The 19,482-nt window shown below is 51.6% G+C and overlaps 1 protein-coding gene across 1 annotated transcript; it reads right to left on the bottom strand.

The window, feature by feature from the left end:
- Nucleotides 1-7: 7 nt before the first annotated feature.
- ADORA2B (adenosine A2b receptor) lies at nt 8-15,577 on the bottom strand. The gene is made up of 2 exons (XM_085078788.1): nt 14,936-15,577; nt 8-3,652 (listed from the first exon to the last, which is right to left on the bottom strand). The coding sequence occupies exons 1-2, from the start codon at nt 15,298-15,300 to the stop codon at nt 2,959-2,961; spliced, it is 1,059 nt and encodes a 352-aa protein (XP_084934914.1). The 5' UTR covers nt 15,301-15,577; the 3' UTR covers nt 8-2,958.
- Nucleotides 15,578-19,482: the final 3,905 nt, after the last annotated feature.

Here is a 19,482-nt window from a genome sequence, read left to right as displayed (position 1 = left end):
GCTGAGCCAGGTTGTGTGGGTGGTAAATTAAGCATTTTGTATGTAAATAACAGTTACTGCAAATACAAAATCTGAGCAACATGAGGAAAACACATCCATCTATGTACATCAGAGCAGTGAGCAGTGACAGCTGCACTTGCTACAGAAAGTTCCTCTGCCATTTTTACTTCACATTTTTATAGAAACCTTCAGAGCTTTTTATTGAGGGGGGCAAGGGAGGTGTCCTATTTTTATTTTGCCTTGAAATATCTTTGGCTCGGATCCACAAAGGCACATCCTGTGCCCAGTGACCATGACCTGAGCCAGAGTTAATGCCTGACAACCCAATGGCACAGCTGGACTAAGGATGCACCACATCCATCTGCAGGAATTCTGGCTCATGAGAGGTGTAGGAGAGGAGCAGTGGTGGATGCTGAGCTGCAGTGGAAGCTCTCATATGTGGACAAGTGTTCTGGACCTTCTCTTTTGGTGTGACAGCACTGAGAGTTTCACTCTGTTGGTGCTGTGAGAGTTTGGGTCGTTTTCAGCCAGCCAGAGGGAGTGATTACATCTTTTGTTGTGAAGATAAATGTGGCTTGCAACCACTTGGCAACACTGCCAGACCTGCAGGTGAAACCCTGCTTGTTTCCAGCCGTGATTAACAGGAGGAACACAGCCAAAGATAACACAGAAGGGAAGGAATGAACGGAGGAGAGAGTCAGGCCCTGCCCAAATGGCAGGAGGTGGCTCCCTGTGTCAGCTGGACCCTGACCAAGGCAGATGCAGCAAAGCTGAATGGAGCTGTTAAAGGAGAAGCACTTGGGACAGGGACTTGAACTACTCAGGCTCTTGTTGGGAATGCCCATATTGGAGATACACTGAGCTGTAGCTAAATTTGGACATTGCATAAACATGGACAAAGCCATTGAGAGCTCACTGGTGATTTCACCCAGGTTTGGGGCTGGCTCTCACAGCTGAGCTGCTGCAAGGGCAGTGAAATCCAGCACTCCCAGTGAACCATTCCCTGTGCATGGTGGGCCCAAAGTCATTCCTGCAGCTGCTGCCTGCAGGTCTTGCCAGCTGGCAGAGGGAATGCTGCAGGAACAAGATTTCTTCAGATTAGCTTTTCAACTGATTTTACACTGTATTTGTCATTATATATGCCAGAGAAATGAAACTCCTGGGGTCTTGTATTACCCCCCCTTTTAGTGCAACACAGTTTAAAAAATATAAAGTTGATTTCTGTGTGATTCAAGTACAATTTTTCAGGGACAAACTGCTCCAGGCATCACAGTTTATCCACTGGCCCTTTTCTTCAGTAACTGGCTGTGTTTAAACTTCCTTCCCTGCAGCCTGGCACTAGAAGCCGTGCTGCCTCTCTTTGCCTCCCTGCACGAGTTACTGCCAAAAAGTGTGTTTAATACTTTAATTCTTGCACTCCAGCCTGTCACCAGTTGCATGGTGATGCTGCTGGCACCGAGTGCTTCAGAGGGAGCTGGACATCCCCACAGCGAGGTGGTGGCAGGTCTGAGCTAGTCAAGAGCAGCTGCATCTCTGCTCCACCATCACCTTCTTCTTCCCAAATTAATGCACTGTTCTCTCTGCCTTTGCCTAGTTTGGGATATCACAGTTATATTGACTGTTACATATACATATACCACAGTTATATTGGATTGGTGCAGTAATTACTGAGCTGTGGTGGCAGAGTTATTAACCTGCAGTGTAATTAAGAGTTCTCTGCTGTTGAGTGGGCTTTGGCCTCACTCAGAGTGACAACCTGCAAGGTGAGCTTCTTCCCCAGAGAGCTTGGTCAAAATTGGCTCACAAGCCAGGGCATTCTAGATTCTCACACACAATAGCTCCCTTCTGGTCTCTTGTTTTGTTACTGATGCAGGCCAGCATTAGAAAAAATAAGAATATAAAAATTACTACTAGGGGAAAATAAAGGCATTCACAGCTTCAGGGGCTTACAGGGCTGCAGAGGAGCCCTGGCCAGACCAAGCTTTAGGAATCAGATGAACTCCAGCTCTCACAGCTAAAATCTGCACTTCTAGAAGCACTGCAAGGCTGCCAAGTTTTGACCTGGGAGCAAAAACCTAATTGTAGAGCTCATGTCCCCAGGCAGAGTGACACTGACCTCAGTGGCTCTGGTTCAGATGAGCCAAGACCATTGGGGCACTTCTGCCTCCTGCATTTTGATAGCTGAGGACAGATCTGGAAGCAAACCTGAAGCACTGGGCTGCACCATCCTGTGCACCCAAGTGATTTAAAGGCAGTAAAACCTCTGCTCTAAAACCCTGGTCAAGGCTTTTCTCAAATCTTTCACAAAGTAGGGTTTCCATGCTGGGCTGGCCAGTTCTGATCTGTTTTTCCCATCCACACAGTCCCTGCCTCCCCTCAGTGCCTGGAATACAGATTCAGTTTCACACCAGCAACTGGGCTAAGTAAGACTTTTTCCCATCGGAGAATACAAGCTGCATCAAACAATTGATGGAATAATTAAGGTATTACCAAAGTGCTGTCAAGTATGGACTTAGAGAACAACTCAAAAAACAGACACAAAATTATTACTCCTAAATGAATAAAAATATTAAAAAATAATAATAATAATAATAATTAAAATAAAGATCCTATGACTTGACATGAGCAGCACAATTGGGGAAACACCCCCCCAGCAGGTGAGTCTTCCCCAGTCAGTGTCCAACCTGGAAAGGAAACACCTGGAAAGGAAACACGACAGGATCACAGCTCTCACACCCCCTGGGGTTACAGAGGAGGGTGAGCTGCACTCAGTGTCCCCGCTCAGGTCACTCCTCTACGAGGCACTACGTTAATTACAAAAATAAAAATAAAAACACAGCTGCACAACTGCATAGTGGTCATCTGTGAGCACTCCTGTCGGAGCTCGCTGGGACTGTTCCCACAGGGAAGGGCAGTGCCAGGGACAGGCTGGGGACCCAGGGGGCAGGAGGGACAGGGTCATACAGTCACCGAGGCCATCGGGGAGTCGATGTTGATGACAGTCAAGTGCTGGTTGTTGTCACTGGGGCACTTGGGGAAGTCGTCGGCCTTGCAGAGGATCTTGGAAAGGATCTTGCGGAAGGTGTAGCGGAAATCCCTGATCCTGTAGGCGTAGATGATGGGGTTGATGACGGAGTTGGCGTGGGAGAGGATGATGGCCACGTACATCACCCACTCGGGCTTGGATCTGGAGAACTCCTCGTGGAAGTGAGTGATGCAGTTCAAGATGTGCAGCGGCAGCCAGCAGAAGGCAAAAAAACCCACAATGATGGCCAGAGACTTGGCTGCGTGCACCTCCTTCTGCAGGGTGGTCCTGGAGTTGCCCATCAGCTCGATCTGGTGCAGCTGCTTGCAGGCCACCATGAATATCTTGATGTAGATCCCCAGCATGATGACGAGCGGGAGCAGCACGCAGCCGAAGAAGTTGAAGTAGACCATGTAGCTCATGGTCACCACGTTCTCAAAGAGGCACGAGATGAAGCAGCCGTGGTGCTCTGTGCCAGGGTTGGCCCCTGTCTCGTTGGTGGCGTTGGGACAGCCGCTCATGGCTTTGTTCCAGCCCATGAGTGGGGTCAGTCCAATCCCAAAGGACAGGAGCCACAGCACGGCGATGAGTCCCCTCGCCCGCTTGCCGGTCACCAGGCTGTTGTACCTGCAGTTCCCAGGGACAAAACCACAAGAGATGTTACAAAAATGAGCACTGGTGACTTCCCTGCAGTGAAAGCCATCAGTGTTAATGAGACAAAAGCCACACCCACACCCACGCGGGGGCCTCACCTCTGTGATCACCTGAGGGGGAAAAAAGTCTCACCTGTGCTCTCCACCCACACAAGTGATTTGGGGAGGTGACTCATTTACTATTCCTGAGAGGTGCCAGGCACTGCCCCAGCCCACAAACCCCCTGCAAGGGGAGGGAAAGGACTCCAAGTCTTAAAAAAGGCTCTATCATTGCGTGATCATAAACCACCAGCTGCCGGGAGGGCACGGACAGGGGAGGCTCCCTCTGTGCCTGATGCACTCTGGCTCTGAGCAGCCACTGCTGGGCACGTTGGGGCAGCTGCTGGGCCACACCAACCCCTGGGCTGACCCTGTGCAGCTGGGGCAATGCTGGTGCTAAATTCTATCCTTCAGTCCCACAGGAATTATGAGAAGCTCTGCTGTGGCTCAGGGACAAGTGGGTGCAGTGCTGAGCTTTCTGCTTCCCCACACCTTCCTCACCCCACTGAGTCCCTCCATGGCCCCTCCAGCCCTCAGCTGCTCAGAGACACAAGCAGAGCTGCAACCTAAAGCAGCAGAAGCCAAAAGTCTGGTTGGGTGCAACCAGAGCAGGAGCCAAAATCAAAGCATCAGTCAGATCACCCTGGAGATAGGAGGAACCAGCGAGTGCCAGAAGACAACATGAGAAACCCATTCCTGTCCTGTCCACAGCCAGTGAGAGTCTGCTGGCTGACACACGTCCCTCCTTCCCACACCCTTCTCTCCGTGCTTGTTTACTCTGGCTTGGCTACCCTGCTCCTCCTTTCCTAAGAACGTTTGTTCTGATTTTCTTCCGGCCCATGAGGCAGGGGAGGGTTTTATTCCCACAGAACTGCAGCTGTGCCTGTGAATCACTGCATTGCCTCCATGTGAGCTGAGCAAAGACAGGAGGGGAAAGTGGGGGTCTGCCAGCACCAGCTGGGGGGCAAAGAGGAGCTGGAGAGCCCTCAGTTTCTTCTTCAAGCATGACCTGGTCTGGCTGGGAGGATGCATGAGCAGCAGCCACGTTTGGGCACTGCTGAATTGTCAGCATGATCCATGGGTTGATGTCTAAAGGGCAGGTCCAGCCACTGAGGGGCTTCTCCTGAATTTTTCTCTCATTATTATTAGGTTTCAGTGCTTCAGAAGATGAGAAGTTCTCAAATAGGGCATCAGTGAGGTCGAGTCTGTTGCTTTTGAAAGCCCCCATTAAGTTTTCAGAAGTTGGAGCTGTTCTGGGGTTGTGGGACCTGAAATCATTGAGGTTTGAGCAAGTCCACAGAATTCCAAAGTTTGAGTCCTGAGCTCCAGCATTGGCCAAGGTCAGTCAGGGCTGCAGAGGCACCAGGAGCTGCTGCTGACCCTCAGCTCTGCACGTGGAAAGGGAAAACGGTGGCTCTGTGGCTCATCCTTGATGTGCTGAGAGGATCTCTCCAGTTGCTCCATCCCAAAAATGACCATGGTGAGACTGGACAATGCCAAAGGGCCCATGGCTCAGAAACAGAAAGAGTGGAGGGCTTTGTGTGCTCAGGAGCAGGAGGAGCCTCTGTGGCCATGCTGAGGTCCCAGGCTGGTGACATTTGGTGCTGCCTCTTGCTGGAAACATTTGACCCCAAATAAGACTTCTTCCATCTGCTCTTCTCCTGAACTCTTCTGCAAAGATTAGGCTTGGCTTGAAGGTTTACAAGACCAGTCAAAAGCCACTCAATGTTCCAGTGGCTGTACTGGTGGCCTGTTTATTTTAGAGCTGCTCGCTCTTCCCAGCGCTCCCAGCGGAGCTGCAGCTGATCATGGCACGTGCATTTTTGTATCTTCTGAGAGGAGATGTAAAAACATTCTGGGTTCCCAGTCTGCAAGGGCCAGAGCTGAGCCATGGGGAGGGCTGGAGGCCCAGGGAGAGGTGGAGATGGTTATTCACAGGGAGCAACTGCCCTGCTCAGGTTAGCTCTTCATTTCCCCAGAATTTGCATTGCAAATCCCTCCCACCATCTCTCCATTCAGCTGATGGCAGGTATTGATGATGATCATTGCTGTGGCCAGCCAGAAGAGCCCAAGGTGAAATTTGGAATAGCCTGATAGCCTAGAAGTGTTCATTAATTACCTTGTTGCTGCCTTAATACCCTTATTTGGTGGGAGGCTGCCTGTATTGCCCTTTAAGTGAACACGAGCACAGGCTTAAAAAAAGAAATTAATGACTGTCATCAAGTCTAGGTATGAAGAATTTCACTAGCTCTTCCCTAGTCTCTATAAAACATGGTCAGACAGTGAGGAACCAACAGATTTTTATGGCTCAGAATTCTCCAGCAAACCCCTCCTTCATTCTCTTTTAGGCTTAATATTATTAGCCAAAAAAAAAAAAACCTATTAAAGTAAATTTACTCACCTAAGTCTGCTCAACTAATGTACAACAAATATTGAATCACCTCTGCATTTCTGCCCCGAGGCATCAAATGTTGCTTTAATGTAAATAACAGCTGAATATTTTAAAATGATTTATTGGGATTAAATAACCTGGCAATGCATTAGTTCCTTTTACACCTCCAGGCAAAGCCTCTTTACTGGTGCAATCACCATGAAGGTTTTAATTATCCCAATCCCACCCAGTGGACACATGGGAGCCCTGATGCCATCATGGGCTGAGTCAGGTTTCTGTCCTGATGGATGGAGCTCTGCCTTGGCCACCAATGTCCCAAGCACTGCAGCAGGTCACTGCTTTAAGGAGAGCTCAGCTGCTCTTGCCAGGTGTCCCTGTGGGCAGCTGGGGCTGTTCCTGCTGTGCCCTGAGCCAAAGGGGACACAAAGGCTCCACAGCCCTGCCACTGAGGCTGGACAAGGTGTCCCCTGCTCCTGGTGGCATTCCCACAGCAGGTATCCCCTGTGGCCCCTCCAAAATCCAGAGTTTTCCTGGGAGAGCATCCCAGCAAACACCAAAAGGAGTGAGCAGGAAGGCTCGCTGTGCTCTCCAGGCAGTCAGCAGGATGGTTTGGGGTTTTTTGCATTTCTCCTGCTATTTCCTGGCGCTGGGAAGCAGCCAAGTGGCCCAGGCTGGTGCTAAGCACAGCTGGCACAGAGCAGGACACGCTGCCAGCCCAGCCTCTCCCAGGCAGGAGTTTGGCTCCCAAAAGGCAGGAACTGAGTCATGTCCTGCACGTCCCTGGCATCTGCCACCAGCCCCTGCACTCACCCCAGGGAGGTCACCCCAGCCCTGCTGCCCCTGAGCTCTGTCACACAAGGAAAGCACAGCAGGAGAAATACAGAATTTGGGGTGATGGACTTGGGGCAGAACCAGCAGCAGCCTGGAGGAAGCACTCTGGAACGGGGCTGTTATTCCCACATGATTTATCTCAGAGAGCAGAACGGGGAAGGATGCTGCCTGTCCCGAGAAGGATGGATAGATCAAAGCCTTGTGGTGCCACAGAGCCACTCTCCTGTCCATCCATGTCACTGTGCCAGGGCAGAGGCTGCTCAAGGACTTTGGGTTGGTTCTCCCATTGCCTCCAGAACAAGACCAGCCTCCGATGAAAAATTTCAGAGCTTAAACCCCAAACTCACACATGGCTTGTGCAGAGGGAGCCTGGGACTGGTGCTTCCCTGCTCCCTGCCCACTCTGCCCCGTGCCCAGACTGCTGGATGCAGGGAGATGAGCACATGGAGTTCGCAGAACTCGGACCAGGCAGGTGCTCTGCTACAAGCAAGCAGTGACAATTTATATATTTCTATTTTAAGTGTGAAGGGAAATACACAGACACCTCAATTCACAAGGGGTGAGAGCAGCTTGGCTGCCAAGCATTGTGTCCTTGTCACCTCCTCACAGCTGTACTTTGCATCTTGCGCTTTTTAAAAAAATTTTTTTTGAGCTGTAACAAAATAAGCACCATTGCTGCCACTGAGCTCCATGCACAGCCACGGAATGGTGATCACATCATTGATGTGATAACCTGGCAGGACATTTTAAATTAATCATAAATTGCACCCTAGAGAGGAGGGGGGAAAAAAAAGAAAGAAAAAGAAAAAGCCGTGCTGTTTAACCAGGAAGGAGTTGGCGGCGAGAGATCTGATCATGGTTACGCTATCAGCTGGGGAAGCAGGACATCTGCGAGTGTCCCTGTCCCGGCCAGACAAATCACTTCCTCCCGCATCTGTCCCTATTGTGCGCGGGGACAGCAGCAGCACTCCCGGCCTTCCGCTGGGCGGGGATTGTCCCACTGTCACCCGCCAGCCCCGGCTCAGGTGAGCTCACGGGTCAGGAGGCAGGAAAAATAGACAAAACCCGGCTGGGCTTCACAGGCAGCCCTGGGGATTCCTCTTGGCATGAGCCGGGCGGGTGGAGAGGAACCCGTGTCCCTAGCCTCGAGCCGGGGCTGTCAAACACCTGCGGGTTTAAAATCTGAGATATCCAAATCTGTGTTTTTCCCCCCTGTGAGCTCCTCCTTGGCCGGAGTGGGGAGGGAGAGCTGGGAGAGGAGAGCAGCCCGCAGCTCCTGCCTCGGCGCAGTTCATCCCCGCAGAGCCCCGAGGACAGCGAGCAGCCAAAGGGTGTGCAGGAATGTGGGGAGAAGGAACGCAGGACAGCGCGGGATTAGGCTAAAACCTACATATGGCACATGGCTGGGTAATCTGGGGGATTAACGCGGGGAGCTGCAGCTGGGGATGCTGCGAGGAGCAGAGCTGGGAGGAGCTCGCAGCCCTGCGCTTGTTGAGCGCGGGCAGCACCGGCGAGGTGTGAGCGCCTCTCTCCCGCCTCTCGCAGCCCCGAGGGCTTTGATGTGACATCTCGGTGCCTGGCTGTGCTCGCTCGCCCGGCAGGGTGAGAAAATGTGACTGAAAGCTGAACTCAGACCCCGGGGGTTTGAGCGGGCTGGGGCAAACAGAGGCGAGCAGAGCCCCGGACCACAGGAAGGAAATGAGCTCAATTCCCCCGCACGCTGCTCTCACACTCCAGCATCCCCCGACATCCAAACAGCAGCAAAAAAAACCCCTGTCATCTGCCCTAAAACGTCCCTGTGCCGGCAGGAGTGTGTGATACTGTGTGACAGCAGCACTCTGTGCTCCATGAGGTGTTCCTGAGTCCCACAGAACACAAACCCCCAGCTCTCCCTGAGCTCCTCCTCAGCACCTCCCCCAGGGCTCTGCAGCAGCGTTATCTGCCTGCTGGGGCCTGGGGCTGAGCATTGCTGTCATTCCAAAGCTCCCCGAGGGTCAGAGCTCGCCGTGCAGCCCCAGGGGGCTGGCAGAGGTGAGATAGAGACTGCGATTGAGAGGCAGCTGTTGGGCTGTGATCCTGTGTGTGTCCAGAGCAGCGCTGAGCACTGCCCCTCCCAGTGCCCTGCTCGCCCTGATAACAGATGAGGCTGGGAGATGGCAGATCTCTGCTGGATCTCTATTTCTGCAACGAAATGGGTGCTAAACTCCTTCCCAAAGTTTCCAAACTGCTGCCTTTCCACCTGCCAGCCCCAGCAAGCTGCTGCTCACCTGCCCTCACTGCAGAGCCCTGGCCAACCTCACCAGGGGCTGGGGGATCTGGCAGGGTCAGCACTGAGCCCAGCTGTGCCTCATCCCAGCCTATTCCAGCAGCTCCAGGAGCCCATCCTGTCCTCCCCTCCCGGCCTGGGCACTGCCAGCTGTGACAGAGCACCCAGCCCCTATGCCAGCTGTGCCACTGCAGCACAGGGGACACATCCGTGGAAGGTTTGAGCACTGGGAAGGGGGACATGGCCGAGAGCTGCTCCTGCAGGGACTGTGCTCTGTCCCTTGTCCCCAGTGTGCCCAGCAGCTGTGGTCACAGTGCCACCAGTGCCTACATGGCACTGAAGGCTCTGAGAGCAGGACACACACACAGACACACAAGGGACACACCCCCTCTGCTGCACTCCCAGGTTATTTGTGGCTTATTCTCAGGCCTGATGTCATCCATTGGATTAGGAGTTAATCCTCTCTCTGGCGTGCACAAATTCCCTAAACCTAGTCACTTCTCCAAGCCTGAGAGCTGATGGGGTGGGGAGAGGACTGACACATCTGTAGGCACAGCTGGAGTCACTAATTCCTGGCATCTTGCAGATCAAATACAGTAAGAGGAGTCCCCAAACCCCACATCGTCACTGCCTGGGGCAGAACACTCCTCAAAGACTCTGTTCTGTGGTCTGTGCTCGTTGCTCTGACAAACAGCAAATTCATAAAAATTCCAAGCAGCAGCTCGATAATTAACAAAGCAAAAACTTGCAACTCCAAAATAAGACACTTTCTGCCAAAACATTTTGGTTTTGTGTATTTTTTGCAAGGGGAGGTCAAGAGATCTTCTGGAGCAAAATTTTGCCAGATTTCAAAAGCTGCCTTTTAAAAAAAAAAATCTTAAAATTAACCTGTATTCTTACAGACTGAGCTGGCCAAAATGGAAAAAAACTCCTAAATCCAAAGGTCTGGGTTGTGGCTCAGCCTGGAGATCAGCGCCCTCAGCCAACAGCCTGGAACCAACCCTGACATCCCTGATGCTGCCCAGCATCCCTGCTGTCCCCCAGCTTCTGCAGGAGCTGTGTCAGGGCAGAGGTCCCAAAGACAATTCCTTTTCCTGTCAGGACTTTTGTTTTTTTGGGAGGGAAGTGGCCTAGGAGGTGCGGGAAAGATATAAAAATCTGGGACATGCATTTTAAGGAAACCAGGCTGCTCACAACTAAAAATAGCTGTGATTTCCCTTCTCCACTTTATTGCCATGAGGGCACATGTGATTATTTCTGATTTTGTTATTGTGTTTTGGCTGCATCTGAAGCCTGGAGCGAGTGGCAGCCTTTTGGGACCTCTCCAAGTCCCCTGAGTCCAGCTTGGCTGACACAAACTTCCCTAAAATGTGACAGCTCCATTGCTCAAGAGAACACCCCAGCCCTCCTGCCCTTCTTGGGTTTGTGGCACTTGAAGTTTATAACTCAGTGAGTGATAACCAAGGCCAGGCACAGCATCCTGATGGGTGGGAAGGCTCTGGAAGCAGGAATCAGGAATCAGGACAGTGTGAGAGGAGCAGCAGGACACACCTGGGAGTGCAGATGAAGTGCAAGGACTAGGGAAATGAGGCAAGGGCACAAGGAGGAAGAGCAGCTGCAGTTCTGGCTGGTGATGACAGAGTGGCAGGTGAAGAGCAAGGAGGTTTTTTCTGCTCCCCAGTGGCTCCAGCCTTCCCACCTGATACCAAACCCCACCAGTCTGCTTTGCTGAGTGACTAGCTGGGAGTGGAAAGGGATCTGAGAGCAATTCTTTGCTGGGGAGCACAGAGGGAGGGCAGGCAGAGCCTCAGCATTAGCCAAGCTACCTCTGGAAAGGATGAGGAAAAAGCAGCAACAATCCAAATTTAATCTGTCCCAGGAGGACAGCAGGAAGGAGCAGCACTGTTGCCTTCCTCATGTCAAAGATAAGGGGAGCAGCAGCTCCTGGCAGGAGCAGAGGCAGATCAGAGCAGCACCATTAACAGATCCCAATCCCATTAACAGACTGTGAATCCATACAGGGATCCTCTGGCTGCAGAGGGGCAGCAAGGACTCAGAGAGGTGCAGGAAGGGACAGGATGTGGCCATGGATACCCTGCTCCAGGTCATGGCAAAGCTTCCCTGGAACATCAGTCCTGCACTTCTGCTAGGGACAAAGTTGAAGATGGGAGAGAATTAAATCCAGAGGGGAAGGAAAAGCAGCAGATCAGCTCAAATCACAGGGAACTGGGGATATTTTCCCTCAGCAGTTCCCAGCTGGGATGTTTGCAAGGCAGCAGCAGCACATTAATTGTCCTGCAGGAGTTACCAGTGGACAGCCTGATGTTATTCAGTGTTTCACTCTCCCTTTGCTCTCTAAATACAAATTCTCTCCTCCCTCCCTAACTCCTGACACATTTGTTCCAGGCATCCATCCCTACCTACAGTTCTCAGCCAGGCCAAAGGATTTGGGTTAATGCAAATAAAAGGAAACTGTTTTATTCCACCTACAAATCTTCTTTGGCTCCCAGCTACGGGACTGTGGGGTGAAATCCAGCCCTGGAGGAAGCCAGAGAGCAAAACCCTCTGTGCCAAGTGCTCTCTGCAGGATGGATTTGCTGCTGAGAGATGCTCGATTCCCTGGCTTGCATATTAAATATTGAGCTTCTGAGGGGGTCAGGCTGGCAAAGGAGAGCTGGGATGGAGCCCTGGGCACAGGGATGAGCACACAGAGGCAGCAGGGTCCAGGAGGGTGTGGGAAGAGAGGCAGGGACACAGCATGTCCAAGGGCAAGGAGCTGCATCCTGGTGATGGCCAAGGGAGAAGGGAGCCAGGGAAGGGCTTGGAGCTGCAGCTGCACAGAATGGGCAGCGTGGGTGGGGGCTTCTCCACAAACAGTGGATTCATCAAAAGCAAACAAGAACAAAATACAAGTTTCGAGGGACAGAAAGAATGCATGGCTTCTGGTCAAATTCAGCAAATATTTTTAGCCAGAAGAGGGAGGGTTCTAAACCACCATTTTTAAAATAAGATTTTTGTTCTGCAATTCTCCAGCTGAGAAGTTGTCAGTTCCTTCCCCAGTGAGGAGGTCTTGACCTCAAACAGCAGCACTGCCCCATCGGAAGGGTTAGGCAACTCAACCCAAAATCTGTCAGGTTGGTCAGGATCACTTTGTTTCACTGAAACCTCCTAACATCTCTGTTCCAGTTTCACTGAAACAATTTTCCTCTTCCCCATGGGATTTTTTGGTTCAGCCACAGAGCTGAAAAATCCATTATTAGCCTGGCTGTAATGCAAAGTTCTGCTGTGCACCCCAGCCCACAGCCTGCCCAGCCTCTCAAACAGCTCTGAAAGGGTATTAAATAATGTGGCACAGCCAGTCCTTCATGTCCCTGCCGAGGTTTCCACAGGGAGCTGATGGAGCACTGGATGTGACAGGGACACTCATCTGCTCTGCAACAGCCACATTATTTATTGTGATTGCTGGACAGGGCTGGGCACAAATCATTTTCTTAAACATTTAATACTTCATGGCCTGCTATCAGCCTCTGCACTGACCTCCAGAAAGAGTGTTTTAATGAGAAAAGCTTTTCCTACAGTCTCCATTCCTAGAAATTGATGACCAGGTTCCCATTCCCACAGCACAACCCTGCTCCCAGACATAGCATGTGCTGTGCAGAGAGGGTGGTTGGAGAAGTTCCTCTCCCCTCCCTGCCAGCAGCACTGGGGAGCATCCCAGGAATAATGATGCTGATGAGAAAACTCTACCCAAGCCCTGCTGGGGAAACCCTGCTGCAGTAGAGAAGGGGTTTGCCTGTGTAGTTTTATAATCTCCTCTGTCTCCTTTTGATCTTGGCTGCACAACTAAAATCAGCCTTTCAGTGTCAGTCCCTAAATCTCCTGTCGCCGAGGCAGTGGCTTGTCCATTGTCCTGCTCTCCTCAGAGGGAGAATCCCCTCCTTTGAAAGGAGTTTTTTTACTTGCTGGTCCCTCCTGAGAGCAGTGAAATGGGCCTCAATGCCAAGGTGGAGTTTAATCCAAATTTCGCACTTCAGCCAGCCCAGGATGGGACTCCTTGGTCTCCATTTGTGTCCAGGCTGAAAGCACTCATAGGAATAAAGAAGTTTGTGCAGATGGAATAAAAGATTTGGCGTGAGATGGGGTGAGGAAAGAGAAGCTGGGAAAGAATCCCAAAGCGAGGCAAAACTGCCCTGGGATGAACTGCCCTCATGGAGAGCTGAGCAAACCTGCTCGAGACCAGAATCAGGGAAAAAAAGAGTGGAGGAAATACTGCCTGGTTTGTCAGTTGGCAAAGCATTTCCCTTCTGCAAGCAGAAGAACGATCCCCTCAGAGCATTTCTGATCCTCTACTTCCCCCCCGGATCTCAGTGGAGCAAAACCCCTCACAGCAGTTTCCTCAGCTGCAGAAAGTGCTTGTGATACAAAAATAGAGTTACAGCAGTGCCTGACAGCTCGTGGCCAGGGGTGTGATTAAACCGAAACTTAGAAAATGTGACTTGCTTCTGTAGCTGCTGTGCTGCTCCCCCATCCTGAGAAAGCCCCAAAAGAACGGATGGAAGAGGCACCAAAGCATTTTCTGGAGCCAGGGAGGGTCTGTGAGCCTGGCTGGGTGGATGGGAGGGTCAGAGGCAGGCTGAGGGGTGCTGGCAGCACCCTGTCCCTGTCCCTGCTCTGCTGCAGGTCTGCTCTGGCTTGCGCGACATCCCCCGGAATTTCCACGCGCTGTGCTCTGATGACACACAGCCACACTTTTCCACCTCTGCCCGATGACTAATTAATATTTGCTCAACCCATGAGAGGTCTCAGATGCAAGGTGCCAGAACAGAGTGAAAGGGGATTTTTTTAAAGTCGTTTTAGGGTGACTTCATTGCTTGTGCAAGGGAGATGCCGAGGATGAGCAGAATCCAGGAAAGCTGCAGCTTTCCAGAGTTCAGCTGAGGTCCCTGTGCAACATCTGCCCTGCCTCCCCCCAGCCTCTGCTCCTGGCCAGTCCCTGGAGCTGTCCTGCACTCCCAGGGGGCTCCATCAATGTCTTATTCTCAGGGAAGGACAAATGAGACGTGAAGGAGACTGAGACTGACAAACTCAGATCGTTCATAATGCAAAGCCAGGGGTTTGGTGCACTTCAGCTTAATGAAGCTGCTGCAGCAGCTCATTAGTGAGGTGCCTGTGAGTTGTATTCCATACAGTTTTCCCCATTTTAATTCAATTCCCATGAATTAGAAGGAAACCAACTCCTGTCTTGGATGCTGCACTTGGATGAGACTCTGAACTGTAAAACTAAAATCTGATGTGTGAATCTTTTCTGCTTCCCTCTTCTCCTTTCACAGTAGGAATGAGAAAAGAGTGGCTGCTCCTGTATTTAAGTACCTGGGAGATGCCTGGACACCACAATAAAGGAGGCTGTATAAATACCTACATAGATGAGCTACAACTACCCCAAACACAGCATTACATCACTGCATGGCCCCCTTGAGAAGCCACTGACCCTCCCAAGACAAACATCCTCAAGAAACTGAACTTCCAGGTGCATTTTGAAGCAAGAGGTGAGACACTGATCCCAGTCCTGCAGCGAGTGAGTGCAAAACCTCTGGTATTTTCATCACCTGTGAGCAGCAAAGCTTTTGGGGCAGCACTAGGGACCAGAAGTTCCTGCAAGCTAAGAGCTGGAAGATCAGAGCCCAGGCTGTCAGGGAATGTGGCTGCCTGCTCCCTCTCCAACCTCTTACCTCAGTGGGATCTTAATAGCCAGGTACCTGTCGATGGCCACCGCCAGCAAGCTGAAAATGGAGCTTTGTGTCAGCACCAGCACGAAGCAGGCGAAGAAGAGGCAGCTGTGAAAATCCACCTGGAAGCCAATGCTGATGGTGATGGCGAAAGGGATGGCCAACAACCCCACGGCGATATCAGCCACGGCCAGCGACACCAGGAAATAGTTGGTGGCGTTCTTCAAGGTGCTGTTGATGGCCACAGCCCAGCAGACCAGCACGTTGCCAGCGATGGAGAGCACGGCGATGATGAGCTCCAGCACGATGTAGGTGGTTTTCATAGTGTCCATGGCGAGAGCCCGGAGCGAGGAGCAGGCGCTGCTCATGGGAAGAAGGGACTTTCCAGCGGGCGATCTCCCGCAGGTACCAACACGCCCCGGGGCAGCCGAGCTCCCATGACCGGGCTCCCCTTGGCGCTGGGGGGCCGGAGGGGCGCGGCGAGCCCCGGGTCGCGGCCCCCCGCTGCCCGCTCCGCCCGCTCCCCGCCCGGCATCCGCGGCTCCCGCTCAGCGCCCGCCCGCCGCCCGCCGCGGGGCCATCGGGGCTGCTCGGCCCGGGATGCTCCGCCGCTGCCGCCCGCTCCCCGCGGAAAAGCCGCTGCCGGCGGCGGCGGGGCTATTTCTGCACATGGGGCGAGCGGGGCGGGGAGAGCGCGGCGCGGAGCCATTGGCCGGGACCGGGCAGCACCGGCACCGCGCCCCGCAGCGCCGCACGGCTCCCCCGAGCCTTTGGGCACCCCTTTGTGCAACTCGGAATCAAGAGTTTGTGTTCCCAAACTCGGGGGCTGCGGATGCTGCCGCTGCTCAGGCACACCGGAGTTGCCACATGGAAAAAAATCGCCACCGGCAGAGCGCTGACCAAAAGTAAGGGATTTCACAAAATCCTGGCAGCGCTCGGTCTGGGGATGGTTATCGCACAGCGGGGCATTTCCTGATGTAAGAAATGGCAAAATACCACGGATTAGCAAATGCTGTTACTCAAAGGGCTGAAGTGGTTGAGTTTCGGTCTAAGGAGCTTAAAAACAAAATTATACCTGATGCAATCACCAAAGAAAGGGGTTGTCGGCTCTGGTGGATCTTAAACCAGCAGGGAATGTGACGATAAATCTAATTTAATAACTGGTTACCTTTTCATCAGAGGTTTCAGGCTTTATATTGTGTTCACCATCAAAACACAGAAGAGAGACTAAACTTCACACCACTGCTGAAGCATCCAGCAGCACTGAATAATCCAGGACAAAAAGTGGAAAAAAATCCAAACAATTAAAGAAAATAAACATTTCTGTAGTAAACAGAAAGTAAAAGAAAATGCCATTGATTTTTTTTTTAAACAAAGTTGGAAAGTAAATCCTATGGAAAGAAATGCTTTCTGAGGATCCAGAGTTAAATCAGAGCAAAAAACACATGGGAAAAATACAGTTTAAATTATTCCTATGGGTGTAATGCAAATGGAAACACTCCTGTTGAGCAGCAATGCTTTGGGTCAGAAAAATACAAAGGTGGACTCTTAATTTATATGGAACAAAGTAATTTTTATCAAGTTGCATATCTCAGGAGCAGAATGCTCAAGGCTGACCAGGATGCTGAAGGAAAGCTGTGCCAGGGGTAGGAGCATCACTGCCCTTTGCCCTCCCACAGCACCTTGGCACTTTGGATCCCCAAGCACTCTGCAGTAACAAGGAAGGACCAATTCTCATGATGGAATTAACAGGGAAGCCCATAATTCCTGGGATTCAAACCTCAGTGTTTGCCTGGAAGTGCCCTGAAAGGAGCAGCAGAGTTTGAGGTGAGCTCAAGGCTCACAGCCCCAGGTCTGGCTGCTCCATCAGCACTCACTGGATCCTGAACTTGCCCACACTGGTTTGGTTTATTTATTATTTTGGGATGACTGCAGCTTCCCTCGTGCACAGCCTGTTATAATCATGTAAACTATCATGGAAAAGCACTTTTCCCCCCAAAGCGATGGATTTACATTGGGATTTTTACATTGTTTTCCTAGTGCAGGAACATGTGCCAACAGCCACCTTCTGCTGCTTTACAGCACCTCAGCAAACCCAGAATTAATTTTCTGCAGTGGATATACTTTATTAGAGAAAGATCTGCTTTTGTGATCATGGAAGCACTTATTACAGGCTGAGCACAGGGAAATTGTGGTCTATCGAGTCAGACACACACAGAGAAACCATTATTTCAGGTTCTGATTAATAGGTTGTTTGGGCAAGGTCTCTGTGAGACAGGTAGTAAGGCACTGAGTATTGTGGATTTTGCATTACAGGGAGATTCATGGCTCTCCACAGCAGCAGAGCCTGTGCCAAGGTCCAGTGGTTTATTCTGGCATTAACTGGTGCAACTGACTTTACTCCCAATACAACTGCTGCAAGGGGAGCCAAGGACAAGCGTGCTCAGCTCTGCTGCACCAAACGTGGTTAAATCCTGCTGGCAGGAAGAACAGGATGAGCCCATTCCCAGATCCTGCCCTCCAGCTGTGCTCTTTGAGCCCTCTGAACGTACCTGGCATGGCACAGCCCACCGTGAAACACCAACTGAACGTGCTGCCTTGTGACAACCTGAATGTTCTGAGATCCTGCAGCTCCTGGGGCTCAGGGGATCCACAGGTGAGAAGGTGCAAATTTATGTTCTGGAATCTGTAAAGGAGCAAGAAAATCACACAACCCTCGAGGTAAACTCAGCCCAGAGCCAGCAGCCTGATGGATGATGAATCCATTCAAGAATTGGAGTGCAACAGCAACATGGCAGCACCGGAGCACTCTGATGTCAGAGACAGATGAATCACCACTACTATTATTTTCCTGGATTCCATTTCCCTCACGGGATTCACCTCCCAACACTCACGTAGGGAACAGCAGCAGCCCCGATCCGCTGCTTTCAAGTGCAAGAACTGCTCAGGCTCCTTTGTTCCGAGGGAAACCGATTGAAACAGATCCCACGTTATGAATGGCGCTGCCGAGGGAGATGGGAGCGGCACCCTGGAGTGGCCACAGCCCCTGTCCCCGCGGCTTGGCCGAGCCCTCCAGCCTCGTACGTGCTGTTCCTTCTGTCGCTGCCGTCCCGGGGGAGCGGAGCTGCCGCTTTGGAGGCTGAGCTCTTCCTGCAGCTCCTGTGATCTCTCCTGAGCGAGGTCTCCGCGCAGGCTCGGGCTGCACCGAGGACTTCCCGAGCAACCTCTGCCTTCACACCTCCAGTGCTCTTGGCCCAGCCACAAAGAGCTGGAGAGGAGCCCCACTAACACACATCCCTGCACACACGCCCAGCCAGGGGCCCAGCCAGCCCACGGGGACAAAGCTCTGAACACAAAGAAAAGTTCTTGAGATGGTGAGAGCCGAGATGTTCTTGCTGGTCCCACAGCCAGATTTGCCAGCTCAGACACTCCTGAGACAACAGCAACCTCTACAACAACTTTTGCTCACAAAGCCCACAGAGCTAGAGAACAAGCACTGGAAGGGGAGAGTCTCTGCTGCAAAGGGACACTGTCCTGGCTATCAAAAATAGAGGGATGCCAGGCAAAAAGTTCATCAGTCTTGCTGCTGCTACAGGCACATCCCTCATACTGGCTTGGGCAGCCCTGCATGGAGCTGTGAGTGCTGCAGCAGTGGGCAGAACTGGCTCTTGGGAGGTGGAGGGCATTAGCCCAGCACTGGTGGCTTTGCAAGCAAAGCAGCTGCCATCCATCCCTTGCCACGGAGGACAGCTCTACCCCAAAACTGCCTGTGACAAGGGAGAATGGGAATCAGAAGAGGCACTGCCTCCTGAGCCCCATCCCCATTCCCACTCAAGTCTCCACTGGTCCTTCTGAGCTGTTTTGCAGGACAAGACACAGCTTGTCCCAAACCTGACTCCAAGAAAGGATTCCTAAGACAGAATACAAATCCTAAACCACACAGCAGGTACAAAAACCATCCTCAATATGGTGCTGCCAGTGTATAGGCTGAACTGAACAGGCTGCCCAAGGCAGGTGAAAGGAATGTTTTTGGATGACTTGGTTATGCAAGCAGTGACACCTCTGCATGTTTATTGCCCACATTGTGCTGAGCATTAGCACATCAAGGGCTCTTGATGAGCTCTGAATTAAATGATGAGGAGTATCCCAAGGTGAGGTTTGTAGCTGTATGGCTGCAGGCATTCTGCTGGGAGAGACTGGGAAAGTGAAGGGTGAAATTCCAGGGAAAGCTATTTCCATACTGGAGATTTCAATCGTCCTGCAAAACCCTTGGAAAACAAAACAGAAAAACTATGTTAAGGTCGTAAACCACAGATGAACAAACTTGGATTTTCCTAGTCCCCAGGGCCATTGCCAGATAGTATGTGTGTATTATCCTGGAACCTTAAACTGGTGCTTTAAATTATCTGCAAGAACTCATCTCACAACAATGCAGGTGTGTGAATTCTTCGTGAATTGTTTCATTAGAAAACAAAGACATCACCACAAGACTGAAAAAAATAAACCATAAACAACTTCACCAAAGCAGTGGAATTAAAAAGGAAGGATTT

This window comes from Lichenostomus cassidix, chromosome 19, assembly GCF_008360975.1.
Source record: "Lichenostomus cassidix isolate B80296 chromosome 19, HeHo_3.0, whole genome shotgun sequence".
In the NCBI taxonomy this organism is placed as follows: domain Eukaryota; kingdom Metazoa; phylum Chordata; class Aves; order Passeriformes; family Meliphagidae; genus Lichenostomus; species Lichenostomus cassidix.
The sequence above is the reverse complement of the archived record's forward strand: the minus strand, read 5'-3'. Positions and strand labels throughout refer to the sequence as shown.

What these genes read in the sequence shown, in the direction of transcription:
- ADORA2B (XM_085078788.1), bottom strand. Translation starts at nt 15,300, where the DNA reads ATGAGCAGCGCCTGCTCCTCGCTCCGGGCTCTCGCCATGGACACTATG. An exon ending in GCTATTAAGATCCCACTGAG is followed by an intron (nt 3,653 to 14,935) that starts GTAAGAGGTTGG and finishes TGGGAACTGCAG; the next exon opens with GTACAACAGCCTGGTGACCG.